Source organism: Lagenorhynchus albirostris, chromosome 15 (assembly GCF_949774975.1).
Source record: "Lagenorhynchus albirostris chromosome 15, mLagAlb1.1, whole genome shotgun sequence".
Taxonomy (NCBI): Eukaryota; Metazoa; Chordata; class Mammalia; order Artiodactyla; family Delphinidae; genus Lagenorhynchus; species Lagenorhynchus albirostris.
The window spans coordinates 997,588-1,025,285 of NC_083109.1; the positions used below are offsets into that span (position 1 = coordinate 997,588).

A 27,698-nucleotide genomic window follows, 5' to 3' on the forward strand; every position below is an offset into this window, starting at 1 on the left:
TGGCGAGCCTCCCAGGTGGATGGGGAGTGGGGGGGGGAACGGGCACTGCACAGACGGTGGCGTCCAGGCTGGTCACAGGGAGGGGGAGGCGTGTGGGGCAGTGACGAGGCGAGGGGCCAGCGGGTTGGGGTCCCACGAGGCCTGAGCACACGGGGGCTGAGCCAGACTTCATGACTCTAGAGGAGGGGCCGCTACTAGGGAGGCAGGGAGCCCCTGGCTGGGCCCGGGGCAGCCACACCAGCGTTCTCCAAGCCCACCCCCACCCTGTGGACTCAGAGTGCAGCCGAGGCTGAGACCCCCAAGCGGGTCCTGAGCTCTGGAGGGGCCGGCCGGGGACACCGGGGCACCGGGGCCTGGGGGCTGCAGTGGCCTCACAGGAAGTGGGGGCAAGCCCCAGGGTTACAGGGAGACTATGGCAGGGGGTCCTTGAGGCCGAGGATGGATGGCGGCTCCTCTCCGAGAGACGGGGGTGGGGAATCTGGGACTCCACCTGACGGGGCGGACGTGGGGCCCCGCCAATGAGCAGCACCCTCCTTGACAAGTACACAAGTGGTTTATCTGAACAGGAAGCGCACAGAGGAACGGTTCCCGGGCCCGGCCTCTGCCTCCCCTCCTTCCGCCTCCAGACCCTCTTCTCCAGCTGCGCTCGGTGTCTGGGATCCGGTGGGGGGACGTTCGGGCTCACTCGGGGCAGCAGGGGGACCGTCCTGGCAGGAGGAAAGGGTGGGCGGGTCTGGGGGAGGCGGCGGACAGCAGACAGCCGTCAGGAAGCAACGCCCGGCCTGCGCAGCTGCGTGGACCAGGCCCCCGGGTCCCGGGTCTGCACAGACCCGCCCCTCAGGACGCTGCCCCCGGGCCCCTGCCCCGGCCGGGTGTCCACTGTGGGGCTGACCCCCACCAGGGCCTCCCTGGGTTCCCACTGGGCCAGCTTCGGTCTCCCGCACCCACCTCAGTCCTGCCGGCTCCCCCGAGGCCCCCACACGCCCCACTGCGCCCGCCCCAGCTGCTTCTCTGGCACCTGCACGACGCTCCCCGCTGCTCCCGCCCCCCACCGCTCCCCGCTGCGGCCCAGGGCTGCCTGTCCGACTGAGGGCTCCACGCTCAGCTGAGGGGCAGGAGGGATGTGCCGGCCCAAGGGGTGCAGGCGGCAGTGCTTTCCCTTCTCGAGGGGCCTATGCTGACCTGGGGAAGGTGGGTCCTGGGGGCAGCGGGTCCAGCCTTCAGGCTGAGGCTGGAAGCTTAGGATCGGGGGTCCCTGACCTCAAACAGGCACTGATCATTGTCTCAGAGGCCGGGGTTTAGTGTGCGGTGGGGGAGGGGCTGGGGTGGGCATCATGACAGCGCCTGCCAGCTTTGGACGGCAGGTACAAACGGGAGGCACGGACGGCAAAGACAATGTCTGGGGGACTGTGGTGGGTGCAGTCGGGGGGGGGTCCCTTCTCCGCCCATCCCCGTCCACCCCCCGCCCTCGGCGCAGAACTGTCCTCCCAGCCGCCACATCCCACCCCCAGCCGTCTCCTTCCTCCCCATCGAGGCCACAAGCTCTGTCTCCCCTCATCAACTTCTCCATCCATCTCAGCATCAGCATCTGAGCCGTGAACAGCGCCGCAGCCCCAGTCAGATGGGCGGACTCATTACAACAAGGTCACTGGACCAAGCCTCCCGCCGCGGCAGCCAAGGAGAGGGGGACGGATCAGGGACGGGAGGGAGGGGACCAGAGGCTGGGGAGGAGGCCCTAAGCTCAGGCTTGCTGGGAGGTTGGGGAAGGGGCTGTCTCGAGGGCCCCAGGCAGCCAGGCAGCCCCAGTTCTGTGTGGGTTCAGGGGGCCTGTCTCCCCACCCATCACCTGGGAGAGGAGGGCCACACAGAGCCACCGGCCCCAGGACTGGGGGAGACCCTTCCCCAGGGGGGCCAATACCTCTGTCCTCTGGGCGGGGGCCCCCGTGCCCCCCTTCTCCAGGGAGCCGGGCCTCTCTGTGCGTGCCAAAGGCCCTGGGGGCCTCCAAGATGGGCATGGGGGGCCGGGTGCTCTCGTGGGTGCAGGCGTGGAGCTTCAGCAGGTGCGCTGCGGGGGAGGACGGTCAGAGGGGGCGGGGCAGGGAGACCTTCCCTCGCTCTCTGCCTTGGTCCGAGGCACGTGGCCCAGGAGAACGGCCGCAAGGCTGGGTTCGCTAACGACCGGGCGCCGGGCGTCCCTTCCCTCCCGGGTGAAGGCGGAGGCTCTGGGGTCCTCACGGGAGGCTGGGCCACTCACTCTGGATGGCGGACTCACAGGCCTGGCCCACGAGCTGGTAGATGGTGGCCAAGGACTGTGGCTCGCCCTGGAAGGGAGGACGGGCCACGTGGCCAGTGGATTGAGCAGCCCGAGTCAGTGCCTCCCTGTGCTTCCCCAGGGACGGCCCAGACCCCAGACTCCCCACACTCACCTTCTCTCCTCGCTCCCCCTTGGGCCCCGGCAGCCCCTGAGTGGGAGGAAAAGGAGAAGCATCTGGACCCCGTGGCCGCCCGCCCACCGCGCCCCCCAACCGAAGGCTTTGTGCGGGACTCATCCCAGGAGTCCCCAGAGGACAGAGGACCCACCTCTCCCGCTGCGAGAGGGAGCTTCCCTGCCCCCTGGGCCCCACCCAGCCTGCAGGCCCAGGTCTGCCCCTCCCCGGCCCCCAGAGCCCACGTCCCCTCACCTGCCCCCCACCTTGTCTGTGTTGGGCCGGGCAGGGGGCAGCCTGGGCTCTCTCCCCTGCGAGCTTAGTGCCGGCCTCGCTCTACCAACGTGCCAGACGCAGGACACCCTGAGCGGTCAGCGGGGACAAGTCTGCACACGTTACCCCCCCTTGCTGTCGGGCGGATGGGCTGGGTAGGGAGGGGCTTACCGTGGGCCCCACAGGCCCCGGGGGTCCTCGCTCCCCGATGCTGCCTCTGGCCCCCGCCGTGCCCTGGAAGCCCTGCAAAGGCAGGGGTTCCGGTTTGGCTGCAGCTCCGGTGCGGGGGCCCCTCCCTTCGGTCCCGCCTGCTCTGGACCAAGAGCAAAGCTAAGACAAGCTATCAGGGGACCCCTTAGCTTGTCCCCAGCCTCCTGCAGGCTGTGCCTCCTACCCACCCCGCGCCCAGGCAGCCCCCCCCCGCACGCCCCGCCCGTTGTCGCTAGTTCTGCACTAATACGTCCCCGCCCACGTCCCAGTAGCCCGGGTGTGACAGCAGGACGGGCCCCCCGCGGGGGCTTCTTGCAGGAGGGGCAGTTCGGCCTTCCAGGAACCCAACGAGGCCGACCCCTGGGAGATCCTGGCCGGTTCTGGGCTGCCGGCCCCAGACCCCCAACTCAGAGTAGCTCCCAGCCCCTGAGCTCCGCTCTGACCTCCAGGAACACCAGGCTGGGAGGGAAGGCGCTTCCGAGTGAACGGCCGTGCCCCCAGCCCTCCAGCAGGGCGGCCTGGGCCGCCGAGGTGAGGGTTTCTGGAGGCGGAGAGGGAAAAGGGGGGCCCGACCACGTCCCCCAGCCAGGCCCACCCGGGAGCCCAGGCACCTTCCTGCCGTGTGGAATGGCGGCGTTTCCTACCAACCTGCCCGATGCGGGGAGTGGGGAGGCGGGCGGGGGGGCGCGGCCCCTGCGCTCCTGGGATAAGGACTGTCATGCGCCCAGCGCAGCCGCTGACAAGGCCCCAGCCTGGGGCCGAGAGGCCGCCCCGGTCACTGTTCAGCTCAGCCCCAAGAAACCTGGGGAGGGCTGGTGGGGTGAGTGGTGTTGGGGGCTCACAGAGGAGGCGATACGCACCCTAGGGCCAGGGGGTCTGGGCAGGCCAGCAGTCCCCTCCAGGCCTCTCATTCCCTGAGGGCAAAGGAAGGGGTGGGCGGGGCAGAGGCAGGTGCCCCTCCCACAGTGACCCCCAAAACCCACCACTGTCGGGGGTACGTGCTTGTGCCGGGCTGAGGCTGGTCCATCCCAGGGCCTGCCCCCGCCCCGGGCAGTGGCCACTCATCCCCAGTCTGTGTGGGCTGACACTCCCCTCCCACCAGCCAGGCCCTGGCGGGGGCAGGATGGGGGGGAGGTGGGTGTGGGGCAGAGAAGGAAGTCCCACCACAGCCTCCATCTCCAGACCCTCCCGGCCAGGCTCCTCTCCCACCTTTGGTCCCTGGACGCCAACCTTCCCAGGGGTGCCCTGGAGGCCGGGGTGGCCCTGGAATAGAACAGAGGCAGCCAGCCAGGCTGGGCCGAGGTCCGACCCGGAGGGGGAGGCCCTGTCCCCAGACCTCCGTCCTGAGCACACAGCACCGGTGCTCCGAGTGTGGTCTGACCCACTACCTGCAAGCCGGGGCGTCCGTGGTCCCCCTTCTCTCCTTTGACCCCTGGTGGACCCTGGACGGGGAAGATGGATGGGCGGGAGGGTGAGGGGAGGGGGCGGGGGGATGGGCGGGAGGGCGAGGGGAGAGGGCCGGGGGGTGGGTGCTGGGGGGTAGGCAACACCTACCACGGGTCCCTGGATGGTTCGGCCCTGGGTGCCTGGTGACCCTTGCTGACCTCCAGGACCCTCGGGTCCCATCTGTCCGGGTGACCCGGGCTCTCCCTGGAGACATGGGGGTGTGTGGTGGGGCTGAGAAGACGTGTGGCCGTCCTGCGGCCCCTCCTTCGATCCCGCCCTCCTGCCGGCCCATGGTCTCCAGACCCAGGCCTGTCACAGGCATCTTCACCCTCGCAGACCACTCTGGGAGGGAGGGGTCCTGCTATGCCCCCACTGTATAGCCAGGAGCTGGGCCGACTCCGGACGGGCCAGCACAGAGCCCTGAACCCCAGACACCAGCACATTCTACCAAACCTCTAAGGGACAGATGACACTAATGCCATTTAAACTGCTTGATTTGCAGTTTAAAAACACAAAGCCTGCTTTCAAATAATCATGTGAGTCAGGCATATCAATGCACCAAACTAAAGCAAACCACAGGCATTCCCGTTCGTGAACATCAACGCGAGAATCCCAAATAGAACCTGAGCGCACAGAAGCCCGCGGCCCGTTAAGTGGGCAGCGAGCGCGCGGTGACCAAGCCGGCTTTTAACGCGAGCAGGCGCGGCTCAGAACGTGGGAGAGATTAAATCGTTCACCAAACTAATAGCTTCAAGAAGAAAAATGATTTGTTTGCATCCACAGCAGCTGATGAGGCACTCAATCTTATTTAACGCCCACTCTTGAGTTTTAGAATCTCCTAATAAAATAAGGGTAGGATTTGACTAGCACGTGGCAAAATGTATCTGTCTCAGCTCCCAGGCCAGGCCCACACTCAACCGGTAAACACCAGAAGCATTTCTGTAAAGGCAAGATGAGGACGTCTTCTATCACCGCGGTTCTCTGACAAACTCTGGAGTGTCACCACACCAGACAAATAAACAAGAAACAGAAAAAGAAAAAGAAACGAGTGTAATAAAAATCGGAGTCAGTGAAGTGATTTTTCACAGGTGATGTAAATTTAAACCAGGAAATTCCAAGAAAACCATCTGAAAATAAAAAACTATTGCAAATAAGATAACTGAATAATAAATGGGGCACAAAAATCGTACACAGAGAGGACGGAGGACTGGGGGAAGCTGAGGGCGGAGCTGGACGCCAGGATCCGCGTCTGAGGCAGCCCTTTGGACTCTGGAGTCCGTGGACACTCGTGATGTGATTAGGCTGCATTTGAAGTTGGCGGGGGCTGTGGCTACCCAACACTGGGAGGACGGACAGGGCAGTGGTCTGGGGAGGCAGGAGGAAGCACGTTGTGTGTCGGAAGGTGCTAGAAGCACCAGAAGGGACCAGGAGCGGGTGGGCCCTCTCAGACTGAGGAAAGCCTTGAAACGCGGTGCGGAAGTCAGGAGCCGTAGAGACAGACCCGCGCGGTCCACTAGACAAAGGCGATCCTAAAATCTGCCTGGAGACGCGTACGGTAGGCCAGGTCAAAAGACAACAACAGGGTAAACCAGTCACAACTCAGGGCACAGGTGTTTCCGTTAAGCCTAGAGCCCCACGAGCGAAGAAGCAGAGGTAACCCAGCGGAGCGGGGGCTGGAGGCCATGCGTCCAACAAGAAAACACCAGCAACTTTCAAAGCCGGTGGAGCCACTGGGGAGAGAAACACACTTGAGGGCAGAGGACACACGTCCTGGCCAGACGCCCAAGACTGCCCGCCACGCGGTCCCTAGGCTGGGGCCCCGCAGCCCGGTTGGGGGGCCCCGCTCCCGCCTGGGGTTGGGCTGCGGGGGGCTCAGTCCTGCACCCCCCCGCCAGGATGCCTCACAACTCACCCTGGGCCCTGGGAAGCCCTGCTCTCCTGGGGCTCCGTCCCTCCCGGGGTGGCCCTGCAGAAGCACAAGCGAGGCTGAGGCCGGGCTGCACGCTGGCCTCCCCAGCAGCCCTGGACTCCAGTCCCCACCTCTAGGGGGAGAAGAAGAAGGGGCTCCGGGGGCGAGGGCGTCCTGGCCCACCCTGCCCTCCCACAGCCAACTGGTTACCGCGTTCATGGGCTCAGGCGGGTCTGGGTTCCAGCCCTGGCCCCTCCCTGGTGAGGTCTGTGGACCACCAGCTAGAACGGGTCCTGGAGCCTCAGGGTGGCCAGAGGGTCTGGACCTGCCCCACAGCGGGGCCCAGGCCTGGAGCCGCCTCCTTGGAGGCCCGGGGAAAGGCCCCTCAGGGCTACCCTACAGCCCAGCGCGCCCAGGACAGAGGCTGCCTGTGTGGCTGCGCCTTGTGGCCAGGGACCAGCGCGGCGCTGCAGACTGCTGGGCCCAGACCCCCACCCCAGCGGGGAAGGATGGCTCCGACACCAGAGAGGGGCCTGCTCGGGAGAGGGTGGCCATCGGGAGGAAGGGGCTTGCAGGAGGGGACTTGTGGGCCGGGGGGTGGAAGAGGCGGGCAGGACACTCATGAAGTCTATCCCATCTGGTGGTGGGCCTAGGGACGGCTGCTGGGGCATGCGGGGGCCACCCTCATCACCGCTGGCAGCAAGATATGCCAGGAGTCCCTGGTCACCCCAGGAAGGAGCTGCTGGACTCACGGGAGGCCCTTGGGGGCCCGGGGGCCCAGGGGTCTGCGAGGAACATGCACAGGCAGAAGGGAAGGCAGGGCAGGTCTCTCCATCCTTCTGGGAGAAAGGAGACCCCCACCATTAAATGGACCCTTTCCTCAGTTCTTGTTCGACCCTAGAGCTCAGGGTATCCACGGACACCAGGGTCCAGGGAGCCTCCAAACCCACCCCTGGGAGGCTGGGGGGGAGGGGGAGGACCTGGTCCTGGGTGCCCACCCCCCAAGCTGCCTGACACAAGCCCCCAACAGGACTCCCTCTCTCACTCCCTTGCAGGCCACCAGCATGGCCAAGCCCGGTGTGGGCACCCAGGGGAGTCAGTAAGGACCCCTGCCCACAACTGTGCCCACAGAAAAGGGCAGTGGCCCTGAGTACATGGAAGCAGCCACCCCTGGGGCTGGGAGCTTCCAGGCCCGCTCCAGCCTGCCTTGCCTCAGGGCCTCCAGGACACACATCCAGTCGCCCTGAGCTCCGGCTCTAGCCCTGGGGGCCGCCTCCTCCAGGAAGGCTGTCTGGATTTCTCCTGGAGCGGCAATGACCTGGATGGCCAGTCTACCCCCAGAATCTTTTGCCCTCGGTGGGCACTTGCCCGCCTACCGAAGCCGGGAGCTCGCAGCACCTGTCCTCCTCTGCCCAGGAGTCACTGCACACAATCTGTAGCATCTGGAGCTGGAACTGCAGGTGGGGGGGAGGGGCAGGGTCGGCCAGGCGCAGCTGGGTCAGGGGGCGGGAGGGGGGTCCGCCAGCCCCGGGTTGTCTGGCTCACCGAGGCTGAGCTGCTCCAGGGGCCCCGGGCCTTGGCCAGTCTCCCCAGTGTGACGAAGCCGGTGGTGGGCAGGCTGCCGGCCTCCCCAGTGGGTTTCTCAGCCACCTTCCGGCAGTCCACGTAGAGCCTGACCTTGGAGCGGCCCACGGCTATGTGCACCTGGGAGACACCAGGAGGTCTCCTGCGGCCCCGGGCCAAGAAGGGCTCCCTTCCACGCCCACAGGCCAGGGCCAGAGCGGGGAGGGGCAGGTGACCATCCCCTGGGGCCTGGGGTCAGGATCCTGACTCCACCCCATCTCGTGAGACCCCCCCCTCGCGGGGCCTCAGTTTCCCTCCTGTGAAATGGACCAAATGACATCCCGCACAGCCCCTCCCAGGGACTTGTGGGACGCAGGAGAAAGGGCTGGAAGCTCTTTGACCCAAATTAAGGTAAGGACGTCCAGGGTGGAGGGGACCACAGGAGCAGAGGGGGAGCCACGGTGACGGGGGTGGGCAGCCTGTGTCCTGCAGAGCCCCGTGGGGGGTCTGCCCCAGAACTTGGGAGCCAGGAGGGTCTCAGGCAGGGAGGCACGTGCGTGGGTCCTTCCAGGACCTTCCAGGACCTTGTGGAAGCTCCCAAAGAATATCCTCCTCACTTCGGGCAGGTCGAAGGTGGCCTCCTGCAGGGTGGCGCTGGGGTCACGGCTGAAGTAGGTCAGCGACTTTCTGCTGGCTGGGGGGCGGGGCAGGGAGCACGTGAGACCCCCAGGCAAAAGGCAGGAGGACGCACCGGAGTGGAGCCGCGATGGGCGTGCAAAGCCTCAGAGGCCGTGCTGCACCAGTGGCCCCTGCCTTCGAGGAGTGACCGGGGCCCACCGCTCCCCTCCAACTGACCGTCCAGCAGGACCCCCAGGACGGGCCGGAAGTCTTCGGCCGCCACTTGCCACAGCGCGAAGACCTCGCGGGGCGTCTCGGGGAGCAGGCGCAGGAGGAAGACGACTGTGTGTTCCGTGGGGAGGGTGGCCAGGTGGATGTCACTGTGGGGACACAGCAGGGGCGACCGCAAGCCTGAGAGGAGGCCGGACCCCCGGGACCGCAGAGTGGTATCCTTGGGGCCAGGCTGAGCCTCTCCTGCCTCAGCTTCCCCATGAGTAACGCGGGGAGTGTGAGGGGCAGGACTCCCGGCCTGGGCCTGTCAGGTTTCAACGGGAACAGCTCCCCCAAGGCCCAGCAGGGACCACGGCCAGTGTCCACGATGATCGTTCTTCAGGGTCTCTGCGTGGGTGGGGAGGGTGCAGGTCGAGGGCTCCCAGCAAAGTCTCTGAGCCTGTCTCCTGGGCCAGGAGCCCACAAGCCCAGAGGCAGCTCTGCCCTTGGGAGCTGCTCAGACTGGGTGGGCAGCTGGGGTCTGTGCTGGTGCCGTGCCCACCCTGGTGCTCAGCGGTGGGGAGGGGCAGGGAACAGGGTCTTGAGTCACCCAATAAAATCGCTCCTAATGGCCTGCAGCCTCCCTATTTGCCCTTCCTTTGCTCTTGGGATAACCAAGGGCCTGGAAGACACAGCCCAGCCTCATGGCTGCAATTCTTTAAGCAAAGCGACCCCAGGGCCTTGGCACGTGCTGCTCCTTTTCCTGAGCGCCCTCCCCTCTCCCATTCTCTCCTACCCTCTGCCACCTCCTGGGGAGCCTTCCTGACCCAGGGAGGAGCCCCTTCCACTCTTAGCAGCCCCAGGGTTGCATTTTGTATTTCTCAAATTTCTATTATAAAGTACGTGATTTGCCTTTGCAACGTAAAACATTTTAACTTAAGAAAAATTATGCTGTGCGTGTGGAATTTCCAATGAGTGATTAAAGACACCTCCATATACGAAGTGGGGCAACTATTAGACCTCGGAGGTCATCACAAGCCTTGATCGTGGTGAGTCACGAAGCAGTGGTTTCTTAGAAACCCCGGATATTCGCAGCATCAAATGAAAGCACAAAGGAGGCAGTTCTCAGGGAGACAAATTTGGTGGCCCCCGCCCAGAAGTCTGCAAGTTTGGTCAATCCCTGGGCCACATGCGGAGAAGGACCCCCCCAACCGTGTCCTCATTCCGCCCACAAGAGATTTATTAATCTGTGGAACTCGGATTCCTGGAGCCCACGTCCCCCTGGGAGTCTCCCTGGCTGGCTCTGGGGTGCAGCCACTGGGCCTGGGGGACGTCCCCCCCCACAACCCCCGCAGGGTGCCCTCCTGCTCCCAGGCCCATGCCGCCCCGACCTGGCCCGGCGGGTCAGCTGAGCATCCTTGAGGAGCGTGAAGGTCCTGATGGGGCCGAAGGCCGAGGGCTCCATGGCCACGCCACGCATGGAGGCGTATTCCTTCTCCACCAGCCCGAAGGCTGCCATCAGGTCAAAGCCTGGGGAGGGGTGGGGCGCGAGGGACAAGCCGAGACGGGAGGGGCGGTGGGGGAGGGGGCAGAGAAGAAAGCCAGGTGTCAGGTGAGGGAAGGCAGCAGGGGCAGCGAGGGAGACGCAGGCCTTCGGGGGCCTGCTCCTCCCCCTCTCTCTCCATCCTGGCCTGGGGAAGGACACGCAAGCAGCACCGTCCTGCCCCTTCTGTTGCCCGCAGCCCTCGCCTCCCAGCGGCCCTCAGTGCCCGGACCCGCCCATCCCACCCCCATCCCCACTCGCCGGCCCTGCAGCTGGGGCTGAGCAGCTTGCTGGACATCCCGCGGGAGACCCCGCCCCAAGCTGGGCCCCCGCCTGCAGCCCGACCCCACCGCCCCGACCTGGCAGGTCTCCCTGACCACGGGGGCCCACGTGTCAGCCTTCCCTCGGGCTGTCTCAGACCCACAGCAGTAAAGATGCGATGCCAGGGACCCTGGCTCAGCCCCTCGCCTGCCCCGTTCCTGGTCAGCAGAGGCTCACGGAGGCCACGCAGGACCCGGGCCTCCAGCATCGCCTGACCCCAGTCCCAGGCCAGCCCCTGACAAGGACCCAGAGCAGGGGCGGCTAGGGGCTGGTGGGAAGCAGCTGCTACACGGGGTGGGGGACCTACCTGGGGGGGAGCCACCCGGGTGGAGGGCCGGGCAGGCTGCTGAGAGGGGACAGAGGTCAGGGTCAGTGGGGAGGGGCCCCTTGTGGCCCGACACCATGCCCTGTGGTCCCCACACCTCAGGGACGGGGATGGGACAGGGACAGTGTCCTGCTGCCTCAGGTTCCACCCCCAGGAAGACAGCATCCGGCTGGGTGCTGCCACTGGGAGCTGCACCCAAGAGGAGATGCGCCCCAGGCGGCAGGGCCAGGGAGATGCCTGGGTGTGAGGACGCGCCCGGGGCACCGCCATCCCGGGACCCAGCTCTGCAGGCCTGCCCACTGCCAAGCTCTACGTGGGCGCTCAGGATCACTCACAGGCGAGTGCGTGCAGAAACTAGGACCCTCAGGGCGGGAAGCGGCTCCCCCTCAAAAAATAGGAAGGGTGCTGAGCCTCAGGTAGTGAGGCCCTCGTCCCCAGAGGTATTCAAGCCAAAACCAGGCAACCCCACGGAGGGGACACAGAGGGAAGCTGGGGCGGTCGGCTAACTGGCCTCTGAGGGCCTTCTACTCCGAGCGTCTGATTGCCCAAGAAAAGCAGCAAAACAAAAGACTCCTCTCAGCCGGGCCCTGGCCTGCAGGTGGTGGGACCCCAGGGACAACCGATACCCCGAGGGTGGGGCCAGCCCGGCATGGGCCCTGGGCTCCGCTGCAGCCGCCCCGTCTGTGGTCTGCGTCCAGCTTCCTGCTCCTGCAGGCTGGACGTCTGCCCTGCGCCTCCCAGACGCAGATCCAGGAGAACACCGGCCGCTCCCCAGCCTTGGGCACCTGCAGGCCGGGCCACAGCCGCGATCCCCTCCGCGTCAGCCTGCACGCGTTCAGCTGGACTGCAGTGGCCTTAACCCTTGGGGTCCCGGTTGGCATTCTACACCGAGGAAGGTCTTGCATGAAGACCGGATCTCCTTCCGCTAAGGTCTGCAGTGCAGGGTGCCTCCGGGAGTGACAGGGCCCACACATCCTGGCTCCCGGGGACCTGCCAGGGTCCTGGGTCCGGCTGGGGTCTGCTGGGGCCTGGGGGTCTTAGTGCCCACTCACCCGTCTGGCCCGTGGCAGACACTGCCACACTCTTCCCTGCTCCGTAGACGGCTGAGACTAGGACCCGGTACTTGGTGGCCGCCAGCAGGTCAGGGAGAGTCACGTGGCTTCTGGGTCCTGGAATGGAGATCTGGGGGGGGCGGGGGAGATGGTCACCTGAGCGTCTTTGCTCATTTGGGCGTCTCAGCTCCCTGTGGGTCCTGCCATGGAAGAGTGGCCCCCTTAACAGGCAGGGTGGGACGTTGTCTCCCCCAAGGCCCAGGACCCAGGGGCCCACGAGGGACGATGGCTTCCCGGCTCCAGGGAGACCCACCGACTTCTCGGGTCCCGAGCCTGAGGCCAGCGCGTAGGAGAGCTGGTAGTGGAGGACACGGCCACTCGGGGGTGTCCAGCTGACCCGCAGGCTGTCAGGCGACTCCGAGGCCAGGGCCAGGTTGGAGGGTGGGCTCCAGCTGACTGCGGGGGAGCAAGGGGCGGGGGGGCCTCAGATGGCAGCACGACTCCCGCTCTGCACCACGTCCGCCACCCTCCCACTCCACGGCCCCGCCACGCTGCCCAGTGGCCTCGGCCAAGACAGGGTCACCAGGCCAGCTCCAGGACCGTCTTGGGCACTGTGTCACTCCAGGTGACTTGGACCCTTGGCCATCCCAGGGATGCCTGCCTGGACGGCTCAGGACCCAAGTGGTCCAGCTGCAGGGTCAGGGACTCGGGGGACTGCCTGTCGGGGGCCCACAGATCGAGGGGTCTGCGGCAGAGCAGGGGTCACCTACGGGGGGTGTAGCGGAGGGACACGGGGTCACTGCGGGCCCCATCCCTGTAGTAGGCCAGGATGGTGATCTCATACTCCGAGTGCCTCCCCAGGCCGGGCAGGACGGCCGTGCCCAGGTTCCCCGGGACAGAGATCTGCGGAGAGGAGGGACCGCGTGTCCAGCCGTGTTGTGTCCACACGTTGGGGCCCGGCCTGGGCCACATGAAGGCCAATGTCCCCAGGGTGCAGCATGGGGGTCTGAACCCCGGGAGCTGGGGTGGGGAAGGTCTTCTCCCCCGACACCTTATGGGCCTTCCCCTCTCCCAGGGGCGTCCACGTGATCTGGTAGACAAGCACGCCGGACGCCGCTGCGGCCGCCCACTCCAGCTGGACTTCGTCCCCAGGCAGCTCTGTCACCGACAGCTGGCTCGGGCTGGGGACCTTCCCTGGAAGAGGGAGACTGAGGCTGGGGTGGCAGAGGGGCCCCCAGTCTTCACGCACAGTGCCCGCAGGGCCCACTGTCACACCTGCCCAGGTACCCGCCCTCACCTGGCTTGGTGCTGCACAGAGCAGACACCGAGCAGCTATGTTGATCTTAGTGTCCAGGGGCACAGAGGGAAGCAGCCTGGGGACACTCACGTGTGGTCAGGCGGCCAGTCAGCGTGGAGGAGCTGCCCCCAGGGTAGAGGCAGGTGACGCGGACCGTGTAGGCGGTGGAGGACGAGAGGGGGCCCAGAGTGACCGAGGTGGCGCTCCCAGGAGCCTCCGTCTGCAGGCGGGTGGGGGTGGGGACATGGGCAGCTGCGGAGGGGGCAGCGCCCGCCAGAGGGAGACCCAGGCCTGCCCCGTGACCACCCCAGACTGGGGAGACAGGGACGGGGCGCAGGATCCATGGTACGGGGGTGGGGCCTTGCCCACCAGCCCGCCCAACAAGCCGGTGTTTTCGCCTCTCGTGACGCCACGCACCCCCCGCCCACATGCACGAGGGCTCTCGCGTGCGGTTCCTTGTTCCACGTCTGCCGCCCCCAGGGGCCCACAAGGGCCCAGGTGGTGTCAGGTACCCTCCACTTCCCCTGTACCGGCTGAGGCTGTGCCTGGGGAGACCTGGCCACACCCACCGACCCTGAATGCAGGGTGCCCAGTGGGGGAGGCGGAGGGCACTGGGTCCCCATGGACAACTCATGCCCCTGGACAGCCCAGGACATCGGCCCCGGCCAGGGGCTGGCCTCACCTGTCCCGAGTGGCCGCCCTTGCTCGAGACGTAGCTGACCCTGAACAGGTGCACAGGCCTCGCGGTGCCCTCCCAGGACACTCGGGCCGAGTCATGGCTCACGTCCGAGAAGCTCAGGTGTCTGGGGGGGGCCAGGGCGGCTGCAGGGCACACCAAGGCCTCAGGGACCGCCCCACACGTACGGGGGAATGGCGGGCGATGGCCAGGGCTGATGGGGCTACCGGATGGGGTCGGGGTCTCCCACCCGTGGAAGGTTGCGGGGAGCCAGAGTGGGCAGCAGTCTGCGGGCGGGGCACTCACGGGTCCTGGCGCGGATGCTCTGGGCCTCGCTGGTCTCTGCCCCTCGCAGGCTCCGCACCCACACCTCGTAGTCCCTGCCCGGGGCCAGCCCATCCAGCAGTGCCTCGGGCTGCCCCACCCGTACCTGCGGGAGGCTCACGCTGGCCCCTGCCTGCGCCCCCGCCCGCCGGCCCAGGCTGGTTCCCCCGCCTCCCCTCCCCCTCGGCCCCGCACCTCTCTCCCCTCCTCCTTGCCCGTGGGGGAGGTGGGCGAGCACTGCACCAGGTACCGGGTGGCCCCTGCCGACGGCTGCCAGGTGAGGTGGATGGCTCTGGGCATCACTGCGGCCAGGGTCAGCGCCTGGGGTGGGGGCAGGGGCGCTGGGGGAGACGGGGCGGGCGTGGAGGGGCTTTAGAAACGCAGCACAGGCAGAATTCAGCCCCATAAACCAGCGGGACAAAGGGTCTCGGGCAGCGCAGGCCAGGTGTGTCTTGATGAGACACAGAGGGGGGAAGACCAACGCGGGTGGGGGGCACAGACAACTGAAGTCCCTGTCCCGGCTCGCCCTGGGCCACCCTGGTTTCACTTAAGGCCACATGCTGTGTGGTCCCATTTATATGGAGGGTCCAGGAATGGCAAACCCCAGAGACAGAAAAGAGATCAGGGGTGGGCAGGGGCTGTGGGGAAGGGGAGGACTGGGGGTGACTGCTAAGGTGTGGGTGCGCGATGCCGGGACAAACGGAAACCACCGCCTTGTACACTGTAAATGGGAGGGTCGTGGGGTGTATCTCAGTAAAGCTGCTGGGGGGCGGCTCACGCAGGCCCTGGGGGCCTGCGGGCTGGACGGGGCGGGAGCCCCAAGAGTGCAGGCAGCAGCAGTACTGGGTCCCAGCCACGACCGGGGTGACGACAAACGACATCACTGTGCTCAGAAGAGGACACAGGGTCAGAGAGGCCCAGTGACTCGGCCTCGGTCACAGGCTGGGGGTGTGCCCCACCCGGTGCCAGGCTCCGAGGGGAGGCTGCAGGCGGGGGCAGCCCTTACAACCCTGAGCCCAGGTGCCCCCTCGCCCACCTGTGGTCACCGGGCCCTGCAGGCCCTCACCGACGCCGGCCTTGTAGACGGGGAGCACGGAGACCAGGTACTCCGTGCTGGAGGTCAGGTTGTGCAGCTCTGCCGACGAGGCGGGCGCCTCCACCACCACCTGGAACAGAAGCCGTGACAGAGTGGGTGGGGGCGGGACGGGGGCGCGTGCTGGGGAGGGCTGGGTTAGCCCGCGCTCCCTGCGCGGCTGCGTCCCTGGCCAGGTCTGGGCCATCTGCGGGGGCAAGGGGCTGCGGTTTGGTAGCCCCCTGCCCCTGCCACTCTTCTTCCTCCACGTGTGGGCCCGGCTCCGGCCCTGCCTGCGTGAGGGGGGCCCTCTCACCTCCCTGGGGGTGCCGCCCTTAGAAGGCCGCAACACGATCAGGTACGTGAGGGGTGGCTGCGGGGCTGGGGTCCAGGACAGGTGGATGCTGGAGGAGGTCACCCGGGTCAGGACCAGGCCGGTGGGAGCGGAAAGGGGGTCCAGGGCCGGAGCGGCTGCGGCCGGTGTAACTGGGGGACGGGAGGGGGCAGCTGGCGACAGTGGCTCTGCCTGCGCCCCTGGGGGCCACTTCCGGGAAGGACAACGCTCCCCCAGGTATCCTCAGAGCCCTGAGAACCGCGTGGGCGGGGCCTGGTGGGGCTGCAGCCAAGCATGGGAGGCCCTGCCCTCGTGCCACCCTGCTCGCTCACCTGGGCCGCTGCGCGGGCGCCTGCCCTGCACCTTCTGGCAGACGAGGCGGCTGAGCAGGCCGGCCAGCGAGCCGAGCTGGGGGAAGTCCTGCACGCTGTGCACGGTGACGTCCAGGGGCTGGGACGCCAGGAGCCTCAGCTCCGCATCGTCGGCGTTCTTCACGCCTGCCGCGGGTGGGGCGAGCTGTCCGTCGCGAGCCAGGACCACTGGGCCCCTGCGAGGCATGCCGCCGGCAGAGGCTCCTTCCCAAGCCACAGACCCAAGACTCCACAGGCCCAGAGCGGGGCCACCCGGCCGGGCCCCCGCGAGAGACGGGCTGGTGTGAAGGTGGGGCTAGACACCGAAGGTCCCCCTCAGGCTGTGCATGCCTGCCTGGCTGTCTGTGGGTTTGGGGCCGGGAGGGAGGCCAGTGTGCTTTCCTCGGCGTCCCGCACACCCTGGGGCTGGGGTCAGGCACCGAGGACGGTCTCTGCCTCCAGGAATCCCTGCCCCCAAGTCTGGACTTTCCTCCCCAAGGAACAGAGTCAATGACTGGCCAGTTAAGGGAGCAGAGCAAGGCCTCCGGGCCGTGCACAGGGCCCGTGCAGACAGGAGGGGGCACGGAGACGTCTATAGACACTTTATTAGAGAGCGGCCGTGCCGCCCACGCCGACTCACGCGGCTGCCTCGGAGCAGGGACTTGTCCTCCCCATTCGCAGACAGCGGGCTGGGGCTCAGAGGCCACAAGACCTGCAGCCCCGGGGGTGGTGGGGGGGGGGGCGTGGGAGCCACCTGCTGTGAAAACTCCCCGTGAGAGCCCGGGGTCTGCTCACCCACAGCAAAGACGTCGACGCCCAGACCCTTGAGCATGTGGCCAGCAGTGCGGGCATCGTCCTGGGACTTGCCGTCCGTCACCAGAATCACCAGCTTGGCCGCCTCCGGACGGAGACCCGCCACGGGCTTCAGGTTCTGTTCCAGCACGTGGGTCAGGGCCAGGCCTTGGGTGCAGTGAGAAGAAAGTGCTGGCAGCTCCAAGCACCCTCCCTGCCCACTCGCGAAGGCTCCACCAGCCGCTGGCCCCCTGCTTTGTCCACCAGGCCGGGCCTGGCCCCTTCAGGCTGCGGGGGCCCGGAGGGCAGTGATGCCCCCTCTCCTTCCCTCAAAGGCACCCAGAGACTCAGGGGCCGGCGCCCCACACCCTGCTGTCTTCTCAAGAGCAGTGAGGCCCCAGGACGGGAAACAGGGAGGGGACCTGTGGTGGGGGGAGGGGCCTGCCAGGGCGAGACCCCCTGAGGGGGCTGCTGCTGGCAGGGCCCCCCCAAGCGACTGGTGGGCCGTCTCAGGGGCCTCTACCGACCAGAGGAGTCTCCTGGTTTCAGCAGGACTGCCCAGCACACCACGTTCACCATGGATGAACGAGGTGGACTTGTCCTTTGCAAAGGCGTGAATACACAGCTCTCAGGCGTGGTTCAGAACACACATTTCCAAATCTGGGAAGGCGCGAGGGCAGCCGACCTCAGGACAAGACCTGAATAGACCCCGAGGGTGGGGCTGGGGCCAGGCAGACCTGTGAACGTGTTTCCCCCTCTGTACTGGAGGCCACGCACGGCGGCCAGCACCTCCTCCTTGGTGTGAAAGGCATTCAGGTCCCACTCGGTCTGGGGGTCCCCGCTGTACTGAGTCAGGCCTGGAAGGGGAGGGGTCCCCACTGTACTGAGTCAGGCTGGGAGGGGTGGGCACACAGCAGGCGGGCAGGACACACACAGCCTCGCCGGGTCACCAGGGAGGCACATCTGCAAAGCCTCGCTTTCCACACAATGTCCCCCCAGGAGCCAGCTGTCCCCCCAGTGCAGGTCGGGACCCCACCCTTGCCTGTCCAGGTGGGAACTTAGCCTTCGTTCCCAGAGGCTGCGTGTCTCCTTCCCCGATTCTCACTCCCTTTTCCAAGCATCGCCTGTGCTGGGGGCTGGCAGGAGTTGTGAGGACACCCCGCGTGGGGCGCAGGGCAGGGCTGGGACCTACCTACTTGGACTTTGTCTGGCCCGATTTCAAAGGGCTCAATGATGCTGGCCAGGAAGTCTTTGACCTGCTGGAAGTGACTGTGACCAATACTCCAGGATCCATCCACCAGGAAGATCATGTCCACGGGTGTGGGGGACGTGCAGCGGAACTGGGGTCCGGCTGGGGAAGGAGGGGAGGGAGGCGAGGTGCTGGGCGAGACCCGCTGCTGCTGCAGGACCCTGATCCGCCCCGGAGGCGGGCTGCAGCCCCAGCATCTCCTTCCCCGGGGCAGGTAGAGGGTAAGGAGCCACAGGACTCCGGTCTCAAGTGAGGTGAGCAGCTGGGTGTTGGGGGACAGGCACTAGGGTCTCCCCAGACTTAGAAAACCGCACTGGAACTCAGCCCATCATCCCAGGCCCTCCGAGCCCCCCAGGGAGGGTTCACGGGACATCCAGCCGCTCTGGCGCCTCTGCCCTCCATCAGCCTTGGCACCTCTGCCCTCCATCAGCCTTGGCACCTCTGCCCTCCATCAGCCTTGGCGGTGCTGGTCACTGTGCGATTGTCTATGGCAGGGGTAGGGGGGTTCCACCTTCCTCATCCGGCCGACACGACACCCGGGCCCAGCGGGCAGAGGCTGCCCAACGGGGTGCCAACCGGGGTCGCTGCGTCAGCACCACGGACAGCTCCAGGCAGCTGCCCATCCTGCCAGCTCTGGGCTGAGGCCTCACCGTTTGGTGAGGGGGCTTGTCCAAAGGACCCAAGAGCTCTTTGGAGACAAGGCCACACCCCTCGATCTGGGGCTTCCTGAGTTTTGCACAGACAGTGCCCCCAGGCCAAGCCCCAGAGCCAGGGCCAGGCCCCACCTGAGGCTCCCGGGCAGGGTAGGTGTGGTGAGATGCCCCCCCAGTGGGGGAGGCAGGCCCTGGCCTCAAGTCCACTGGGAGACAGCAGGCGGCCCGGACCCCAGGACCCCACGTGAGGCTAAGGAAGGAGGTACCTTCTTCCATTCCAAGTCTGATGGGAGAAACAAAATCAGAGACATCTCAGGTCTGATGGGGGAGGCACAGCCCTGCCCGCAGGGCCTCGAGGGAAGTGCGGCGCTGTGGTCCCATCCCGCTGGCCTGCGGAGGCTGGCACCCTGGCCGTCCTACCTGGCTTCTCTCTCCCTCCAGCCGAGGCCCTGGCGTGGCTGTGCTCTTCCAGGTCTGGGGTGCGCTGGGCAGGGGCCTCCCCCTCAGGGCCCCTGGGTGGGGGCTGTTCCTCACCAGGTACTCCTGGGGGGGGCGGTGGCCACGGCTGTGTCACCTCTCCCCAGCACACTCAGGCTGGGGGACTCCTGAGAGGGGTCAGGGTGGTGGGACCAGGCACTGGGGCCCCAAGGGCTCCCCGAGCAGATGACCTGCCCCAGTGGGTTTAGTGAACCGAGGAGCGCGGCAGCCAAGCCTGAGTGAAGCTGGGGAGTGTGAGGTCAGAGGGAGGAAGCACGTCCTGGCCGCATGGAGAGGATCCGCGGGAAGCTCAGGACCGCTCCTCGTCCCAGGCACTTACCGTCCCCCGGCTTGGACCCACCAGGCGTGGGCAGGTCTTGGCTTGGGGCTAAGGCCACTGGGGGCTCGAGGTCTGGGCTCCCCTCGTGGGAGGGGCTGGGCTGCAGGGCTGCCCCCAGTGGCCTCCGGCTGCTCCTGCTCGCAGAGCTACTCTTCAAATCTTTGACTGCAGAGAGATGCGAGGGGCTGTCAGGACCACCAGGGAGGGAAGAGAGGCCTGGGGCTGCACACAACCCTCCCCGCGAGGGTTCGTCCAGGCTCCATGGGGCTCCCAGTCGAGGGGCTGCCAGGGCTCGGCTCCAGCCTCCTCTGCACACATGCACCCCCGGAGGGACTTACTCACAAACTCCCTCCGAGCCAGCAGGACATTCCCTGAGCCCGTGAGCCCGAAGATCTGCAAGGTGTACCCTTTGGAGGGGCTCAGGCCCCCCACCGTGGCCTTGGGGGTCTTGGTAGTCAGCATCACCTCCTGCTCCAGGTCCCCTGGGTGGGGGTGGGGAGAGCTGTCGAGCCCGCCCAGGTGGATGCTGTGTGCGCGTGTGTGCACCTGTGCGTGCAGGTGTGCTGCGCCCACTCTGTCCTGCGTGTGCCTGCAGGTGTGTCAGGGAGGGGCAAAATCCTCCAGGCGCCTCCTCTTCCCCCTCCCCCAGCTCCTCCCCTTGGGGCGGGGGAGGGGAAAAGGGGAGAGGTCTTTGTTGCCCTCTCCAGGACCTCCTGGGTAACAAATGGAGAAAGAATGTATCTCTGCGGCAGCAAAATAAGATGCCTTTACAAAGCTTCCCCAGAAGGACTTATCCTCCCCAGAGGGAGGACCCATAAACCCTCCAGATGCCCAGCACAACAGCCCTGGGGACAGCGTGAAGGTGTGAAGACGGGGGCTGCACACAGAGAAAGGCCCCACCTGCCCGTGTGCAGGGGGCTGGACGGCACACAACAGCGAACCTGCAAACATGTCCCACTGTGACTCTGTGAGTCTGACTAAAAAAAGAAACTATTCCAAAGGGGACACTGCCACGCTCTCAGGGGAGGCAGTCGTGGAACCGACTGGAGAGACTGCAGTCAGAGGTCAGGAAGCACCTAGCGGTTCTCGGGTCTCAGGTGCTAGGAAGGGGATAACAGACGAAGGACCTGCACGCCCGCCCCATAGTCCATTGTCTTGCGGGGCGGACGGCCCCCAGCCTGGGTCCAGCCCCACGTGGGGAGGTGGGACAGGCCGGGAGGGCGCGGGTGTTCGTGCTTCATATGATCCAAGCTGCGTAATTCTCACAAAACCATCCCCCCATTTTGTAGGTGGGAAAATCAAGTCACACAGTTACTCAATGGTAGAACCAGGATTTAAACCCAGGTCTGTTGGGTTCCTGGGCCCGCCTGCACAGGGGAGGGATGTACAGGCAGGCCCTTTGAGGAAGTGAGTCCTTGGCATGTGCCCCCCGCCCCCGCCATTCTTTGGGTTGAGACACTGAAGAGCTCCACCCAGGAGCAAGGGTTAATGAGGATAGACTGGCTCTTGAAAGGACTGAAGCCCAACTTCAAATAATCTTAACTTCTAAAACAGAGTGAAGATGACCCAAAACTGCTAGTTCACATCACTGTCTGTCAGAAAAAAACATAAATTGTTTCTGAAGGAAGGCAATGTTATCAAAGGCCATAAATTATTTCTATAAGTTGTCACAATGTCTGGTATGCAGTAAAAAGTAACCGGATATGCGAAGGAGCAAGGCAATGTGATTGAATGTTAAGAGAAGCATTAGACAACAGAAAGAGAGCCACAGATTTCCCAGATAATGGAGTCATGAGACTTTCAAATAACTATGCTAAGTAGTTTGAAATTTTAAAAGACGAGCCTATGAATTCAGGTATCAAACCATAAAAAAAGGAATCCTTGAATGCAAAAGCCAAACGGAAATTTCCAAATGGAAATTCTAGAATGGAAAAACACAGGGACTTCCCTCGTGGTGCAGCGGTTAAGAATCCATCTGCCAACACAGAGGACACGGGTTCGAGTCCTGGTCTGGGAAGATGCCACATGCCACAGAGCAACTAAGCCTGTGTGCCACAACTACTGAGTCTGCACTCTAGAGCCCATGAGCCACAACTACTGAACCCGCGTGCCACAACTACTGAAGCCCGTGTACCTAGAGCCCATGCTCTGCAACAAGAGAAGACACCGCAATGAGAAGCCCATGCACCACAACGAAGAGTAGCCCCCGCTGGCCGCAACTAGAGAAAGCCCGTGCGCAGCAACGAAGACCTAACGCAGCCAAGAATAAGTAAATAAATAAATTTTAATTTAAAAAAGAAAGAGAAAAACACAAAACATGATGTTAGAAATTCAAAGAATGACCTAACAGCTTGTTACACACAAATGAAGAGATGAATGGTGGAAGATCAGTTAGAATAAAAAACACGAAGTTAAGCATGGAGAGATAAAGGGATTGAAAATATAGAAGAAAGAGTAAAAGGCACAGATACAGAGAGAGAATGGGGCACAAGCAATGTTTGAGGAGATACAGCTAAAGAACTGTAAAACAATAGACACCGATTTGAGAAGTCCTGTGAATCTGAAGCAGGAGAAAAGAGACCCACACCCACGAACATCAGATTAAATGTGCTGAGAATCCAAACAGAAGAAAAAGTCTCAAAAGCAGCCAGGGAAAAAGACGTTACGACAGCAACCGGGTTGATAACTGAATTCTCAGGAAAAACAACAGAAACCAAGAGACGTTCAAAGGAGTCTTCAAAGTGTTGAAGGAAAGTTCCAACTTGAAATTCTATACCCAGCAATAATATCCCTCAAGAATGAAGGCGGAATAAAGACATTTTCAGACAAACAAACAAAACCCCCCAAAACACAAGAATGTGTAACCAGCAGACCCTTACTAAAGGAAACATTTTCAGGCAGGAGAAAAATAACCCCAGACATGCTGGAAGGAAAAGAGAACAACAAAAGGGTAAACACGTGAGCTGGTCCAAATTCACATCGAATTTATACACTACGCAAATGAAAATGTTTTATGAGATTTAATATGGATATAGATTAACATGCATGAAAAGAGGATAAATGTAGTTGTGCTGCTCCTGTGTGGGAAAAGGTAACGTAGCCTTCATGGATGTTACACGTTGATAAGTTAAGGATGGCACGGCGGTCTCTGGGTGATCACTGCAGGAGTAAAGGGATACGTAACTACTGAGCAGAGGGGGACATGGGATGATAAACAGCGCTCAATCGTCCCCCACCTACCCATCAATCTTAACTTCACACACAAAAAAGAGACACTAGATGCTGTGGGCCTCCAGCTGTGGTGCAAAAGGAGTGACACAGAACCACTTATAAAGGATTGTTGTCAACAAAAGATAATCAAACCTGAATCTGACCAAACCTCTGGGACCTGTCAATCTTCAGGACAGACAGGGGTAGGGGAGCAATAAAAGTGGCACCACGGGGATGCCATCAGCAGAACAAAGAATGTTGGAAGTTCTGGCAGACAAACGACCTTCTTTCTTCAACAAATAAGTGTCAAGGAAAAGGAGGAGAGCTGTTGTAGCTGGAACATTACCGGAGACACGCGAACAGCACAGTGTAAGGACTCTGTTGGGATCTCAGTGCAAAGAAGTCAATTGCAAAAGATATTTATTAGGCAAGCTGGAAGATTTTTAACACAACAAATTATTTATCGATGGTTCTGAAATATTTTTACTTTTTAGGTATGCCAATGGCACCAGAGTTATTTTTTGGTCCTTCCTTTTAGAGAAACATACTGAAATATTTATAGACAAAATTATATAGTGTCTGAGACTTGCCTTAAGATAATACACTATAAGGAAGGAGTTGGAGAGACAAACATGGAACAATAGTGGCCGTACGTTGATAACTGTTGAAGCTAAATTCTGGGAACATGAGGCTTCATTACATCACGCTCTCTTCTTTTGCATGTGTTTAAAATTTTCCATAAAAATTCAGTGCCACAAAAAGACAAGAAAGGAGAGGAAAAACATTATAGTGTAACAAAATGAAAACAAGTAGGAAGATAGTAGATTTAAACCCAAATATATCAGTAACTTCATTAAATGTAGGTGGAAAAATGTTTCAATTAGAAGACAAAGATTGTAACATAAAAACAACACAAATTCTATGCTTCTTAGAAGATGCATCTAAAATGAAAGGCTAAAGAAAAATTGAGTAAATGAATGGGAAAAGGTTTTCAGTGCAAACGCTTCCTGGCGGACCAACACTGATCTCACAAAAAAGAGATTATAAGAAAAGACTGCAACCGCAGAGATAATGAGAATAGTTCATTATGAAAAAGGTTCAATCTACTAGGAAGATATGATAATTCTGAATTTGTATGCACCTAACATCAGAGCCTCAATGTATAAAACAACGATTAGTGAGAAACCACAGAAAGATGTACCTATAGTCACGATGGGGGATTTAAAATACTTCTCTCAGGAACTAATGGGATAAGTAGACGCACACGAAATCAGCAAAGATAAAAGAGATGTGAAAAATAAGGTAAATAAATCTGGCTTAGTTGAGATAGTAGAAAACCACAAGCGAGTCAACAAGGGGGTTCTGCTTGGGAGCAGAGGGGGTGGAGACCGGGACGGGCCTCTCCTCACCCAGGGCATGAGCTCCAGTTTGCCTTTGCATCGTGCATGTACCCATTCTGCAATCACACACCCACGATTGTGGGCTTGTCTGCGTGTCAAACCTCAGCTTTTGAAAGGCTGTTCACACTCGCAGCCCTCATCCCGTCTGGAGGTTTGTGTCGGGTTGCCAGGCGCCTCTGCCGCCTGCCCTCCTGTGGGATGCGCTCTGATACCGTGAGTCTGCCCTGGCGCTGGGCACTGGCAGAGCCCTAAGAGCTCTAAGCTTGAGGAGGATCCTTGTTTCTTCCAAGTGAGCGAGCGCCTTCTGCGTGCGCCAGGCGCGGGATACGGCGGTGGGGACTCCAGGGGCCCCGCTCTCCTGCCACAGCTTCCCCGTGTTAGTGGGGCAGGGGGGGAGGAGGGAGGCAGAGTCGCGAGGAGCCGGGCACAGCGACCGCCATGCTGACCGTGGTCACCATCAGTGCGCGCAGAGGGGAGGCGCGGGCCCCTACCTGCCCTGGGCTTCACCTGCACCAGGTAGCCGAGACTGCTCCCCTCCGACTCCCTCCACTTCATCTGCAGCCGGTCCTCAGGCAGCACCACCAGCCTCAGGCGGCTGCTTGCTGCGAAGGCAGGACGGGGGTCAGGGCTGCCCCCTGGCAACCGCCCCAACCAGCTGTGGGGGCCCCGAAGCAGCTGGGGCCCCATCAGGGGTCAGAGGGGGCCAGTCCCACCTGGGGGAACTCTAGAAGAGGCCCCACCCGGGGCTGAAGAGGACTGGGACCGCCTGGCAGCACCCGGGAGGGCGGACTTCTGTCCAGGGAGGCCCCCGCCCCCATGCACTGAGGCCAGCCTCCCGGAGTGACCGTAACTGCCCCACCGGAGACGCGGGCACTGAGCCAGCACTGCAGCTGCCATCCCGCCCGGATGTCCCCGCCGAGTCCCCGCAGCTGCAGACCCCAAGGTCACCACCAGGCTCACACAGCCCATGAGGGTGGGGTGCCCTGGGGTGGGCCTGGCCTTCCTGGGAGGAGGACGGGGTAGCGAGGCCTCAGCCCTCAGGCACAGCCTGGCCCCCAGCTTCCGGGAGCTCCATCCTGGGGGGAGGACGGGGTAGCGAGGCCTCAGCCCTCAGGCACAGCCTGGCCCCGGGCTTCCGGGGGCTCCTCGGCAGAGGCGGCTAGTTTTGGAAAGTGGGGACAGAGCTGGGCTTCTTCTGGCGGCCCCCCTCAGAGCTGGGGCACAGGGGAAGGGCAGGGCCGGGGGGAGCCCACGGCAGACACAATGATCGCTTAAGAGCAGGGAACAGCTGAGCCGGGCTGCTGGGCGGGCCCCGCTGATCCCTGGGGCCTGGGCTGAAAGGCAGGAACGCCTCAGGAGCGGGGGCCTTGAAAAGCCACTTGTGAACAGGAAGCCCAGCTCACGAAGAGCCTCTGTCTCCCGCGCCCCTGGCATGTTGGGGGCCATCCCCAGCTGCCTTCTGAGTCTGCACGTCAGGGCCTTGGTGGGGCGCCTGGGAGACAGCACCCACCCAGGGGCACCCCCACGGGGCCACCCTCGGGGAAGGGCAGCGTGGATGCGGGGCCCCGCCCCGCCCTAGCCCTCCCCTGTCTACCCAGAGCCTGCAGGGACCTCGTGCTGTCTGGACTCAAGTGTCTGTAGGGGTTCCTTAGTGATTTGGCCCCCTCGGGGTGATCCTGTCAGAGCCCCAAGGACAGAGGGCCCCGACCACCTGCGTGCAAAAGTATAACCTCGAAGATGCACCACCAGTAAGAAGGCGGTTACCAGAGCCGGGGCTCCGGGCTGGGTGGCGGCACGATGCACCCCTGCCGCCCCCCATGAGGCCAGCCCTCGGCAGTCTCCTGCCCCTTCATCACCCGTGGGAGCCAGGTGCACGCCAGGGATGTGGCCGGCAGGGGTGGAGCCTCGGACGGCCCCTGGGACGTGGACACCACCTCCCAGTGTCAGTCTACGCAGCCCTCCCCCACGGGTTTGGGGTGTTACAAAGGATACTGCGACCAGCGTTACCCCGAAAGGCACACACTGTGAACGTCCAGTAGGGAGCAGAAGCGTCCCCTCGCTGGATGGGGTGTAGTCACCCAAGGTGCTACCCGCAGGGGGCAGGGGGCTGATGTGATGTGCGCCTTAGAGGAGCTTAAATGAGCAGGGACCTGCTGGAGGCAGCATCGTGGGCTCTCCTGGGGGCGGGGCATCACTTTTTACTCTAGATTCTGCTGTTTTGAAAATTTCACATTGAAAAGGCATCTGGTGGTGATGGAAAAAATATTAATATAAGAGGGAATTAAATGCACACGCAGTGTGTTAATAACTGTTAAAAAAAAAACCCAAACAACAACAACCGGAAAACAAAAAAAGCCCAAAGAAATAGAAAGACCGCAAGGCCAAATGGTCAAGCCACAGCTGAGGGCGACACTGTGGGCAGAGCTGTCCCCTCTTCCCATCTCTGCCCCCTGAGCATCTGTCCCCCCAGAATAGCAGCTGCTGGGGGCTCAGGGCCAGAGGGAGGCTGGTCCCTTGGGGGACCTGTGCCCTGGGCAGGTACGGCCTGGGGTGGGGGGCAGGCAGGGGCCACAGGAAGCCCACACCCGTGTCCTCACCTTGTCCCTGGCCGAGTCCCAGGGTGACACCCAGCCACAGCCAGAGGCCGACCCCGAGGCGGGGGCACACACGGATGCTCATGGTGTGTGGCCTGCGGGAGGAGGAGAGGCCACTCAGCCATCTGTCCGTCTGTCCCTCTGTCCCCTCCTGACCTCGAAGCCAGAGCTTCTTTGTCTGTGCCTGTGTAGGCCTGGGGCCGAGCCCACACCCGGAGGCCTCCAGCCACTTGCCCTCCTGTCCCCAGGGGCCAGCATCCCACAGGCCTGGGGGAGCTTCCTGGATCGGGAGGTCAGCTGCCCTCCGTCTGCCCACCCGCACCCTCTGCATCCCGCCCTCGGGACCCTCTCCACAGGCCAGCTAGGCCAGCTCGGGGCCTGGCTGCTGCCCTGGTCACTCACTTGTCATTAGACCAGCCTGGGGTGGCCACTGTCAGGGCCAAGGGGTCTGGGGAGGAAACCAAGGCCAGGTGGGGGGCGGCCCTGCCCACAGCCCTGAGTGGCATCAGAGCTGGGAGCGGGACCCCTGCTGGAGCAGGACCCCAGCTGTGCCGCTCCCCCTGCTGGCCCCAGGAGGGGCGTGTCCTGGCTGAGGACCGGCCACCCAGGACAACCAGCCCCCTGGTTCCAGAGCTGGCCTCTCAGTGAGGTGGGGGTAGCCCCAAAGGTGGGGTTGGGTCCTGGGGGGCTGCCTCTGGGCCTCTGCTGACAGAGCAGAGGGGAACGTAATGCAGGATCTCAGGCCTCCGGCCAGCCCCGGCCCAGACACACCCAGGGCAGTGGAGCTCAAGGGGGTCCTCGGGGCTGCAGATGGGCTAGAGGATGGTGCACAGGTTATCCGGGCACCCCAGATCCCAAGCCAGGCCCCTCCCCTCCCCACAGAATTCAAGGCTGTGAACAGGACTCCTCCGCAGCTCCTTCCTTCCTCCACCCCTGTGACCCTGGGGGGCCAGACCCCCTCCCCAGCCCAACACTGTGCATCCGGTCCTGCTGAGCCCGCCCCCGCTGAGCCCGCCCCCACCCTGTCTGGAAGG

The 27,698-nt window shown here is 63.4% G+C and overlaps 1 protein-coding gene across 1 annotated transcript; it reads right to left on the bottom strand.

The window, feature by feature from the left end:
• Positions 1-557: 557 nt before the first annotated feature.
• On the bottom strand, positions 558-27,657 carry COL20A1 (collagen type XX alpha 1 chain). The gene is made up of 34 exons (XM_060123937.1): positions 26,668-27,657; positions 24,562-24,672; positions 19,799-19,942; positions 19,482-19,625; positions 17,934-18,092; positions 16,745-16,909; positions 15,932-16,096; positions 15,582-15,751; positions 15,230-15,359; positions 14,389-14,534; positions 14,176-14,299; positions 13,876-14,015; positions 13,284-13,413; positions 12,948-13,090; positions 12,667-12,799; positions 12,210-12,352; positions 11,897-12,026; positions 10,827-10,862; positions 10,047-10,185; positions 8,683-8,825; positions 8,412-8,521; positions 7,810-7,968; positions 7,641-7,718; positions 7,017-7,103; positions 6,268-6,321; positions 4,464-4,559; positions 4,298-4,351; positions 4,119-4,172; positions 3,770-3,823; positions 2,871-2,942; positions 2,427-2,462; positions 2,255-2,321; positions 1,919-2,065; positions 558-707 (listed from the first exon to the last, which is right to left on the bottom strand). Exons 1-34 carry the CDS (start codon positions 26,993-26,995, stop codon positions 682-684), a joined length of 4,017 nt encoding a protein of 1,338 aa, XP_059979920.1. The 5' UTR covers positions 26,996-27,657; the 3' UTR covers positions 558-681.
• Positions 27,658-27,698: the final 41 nt, after the last annotated feature.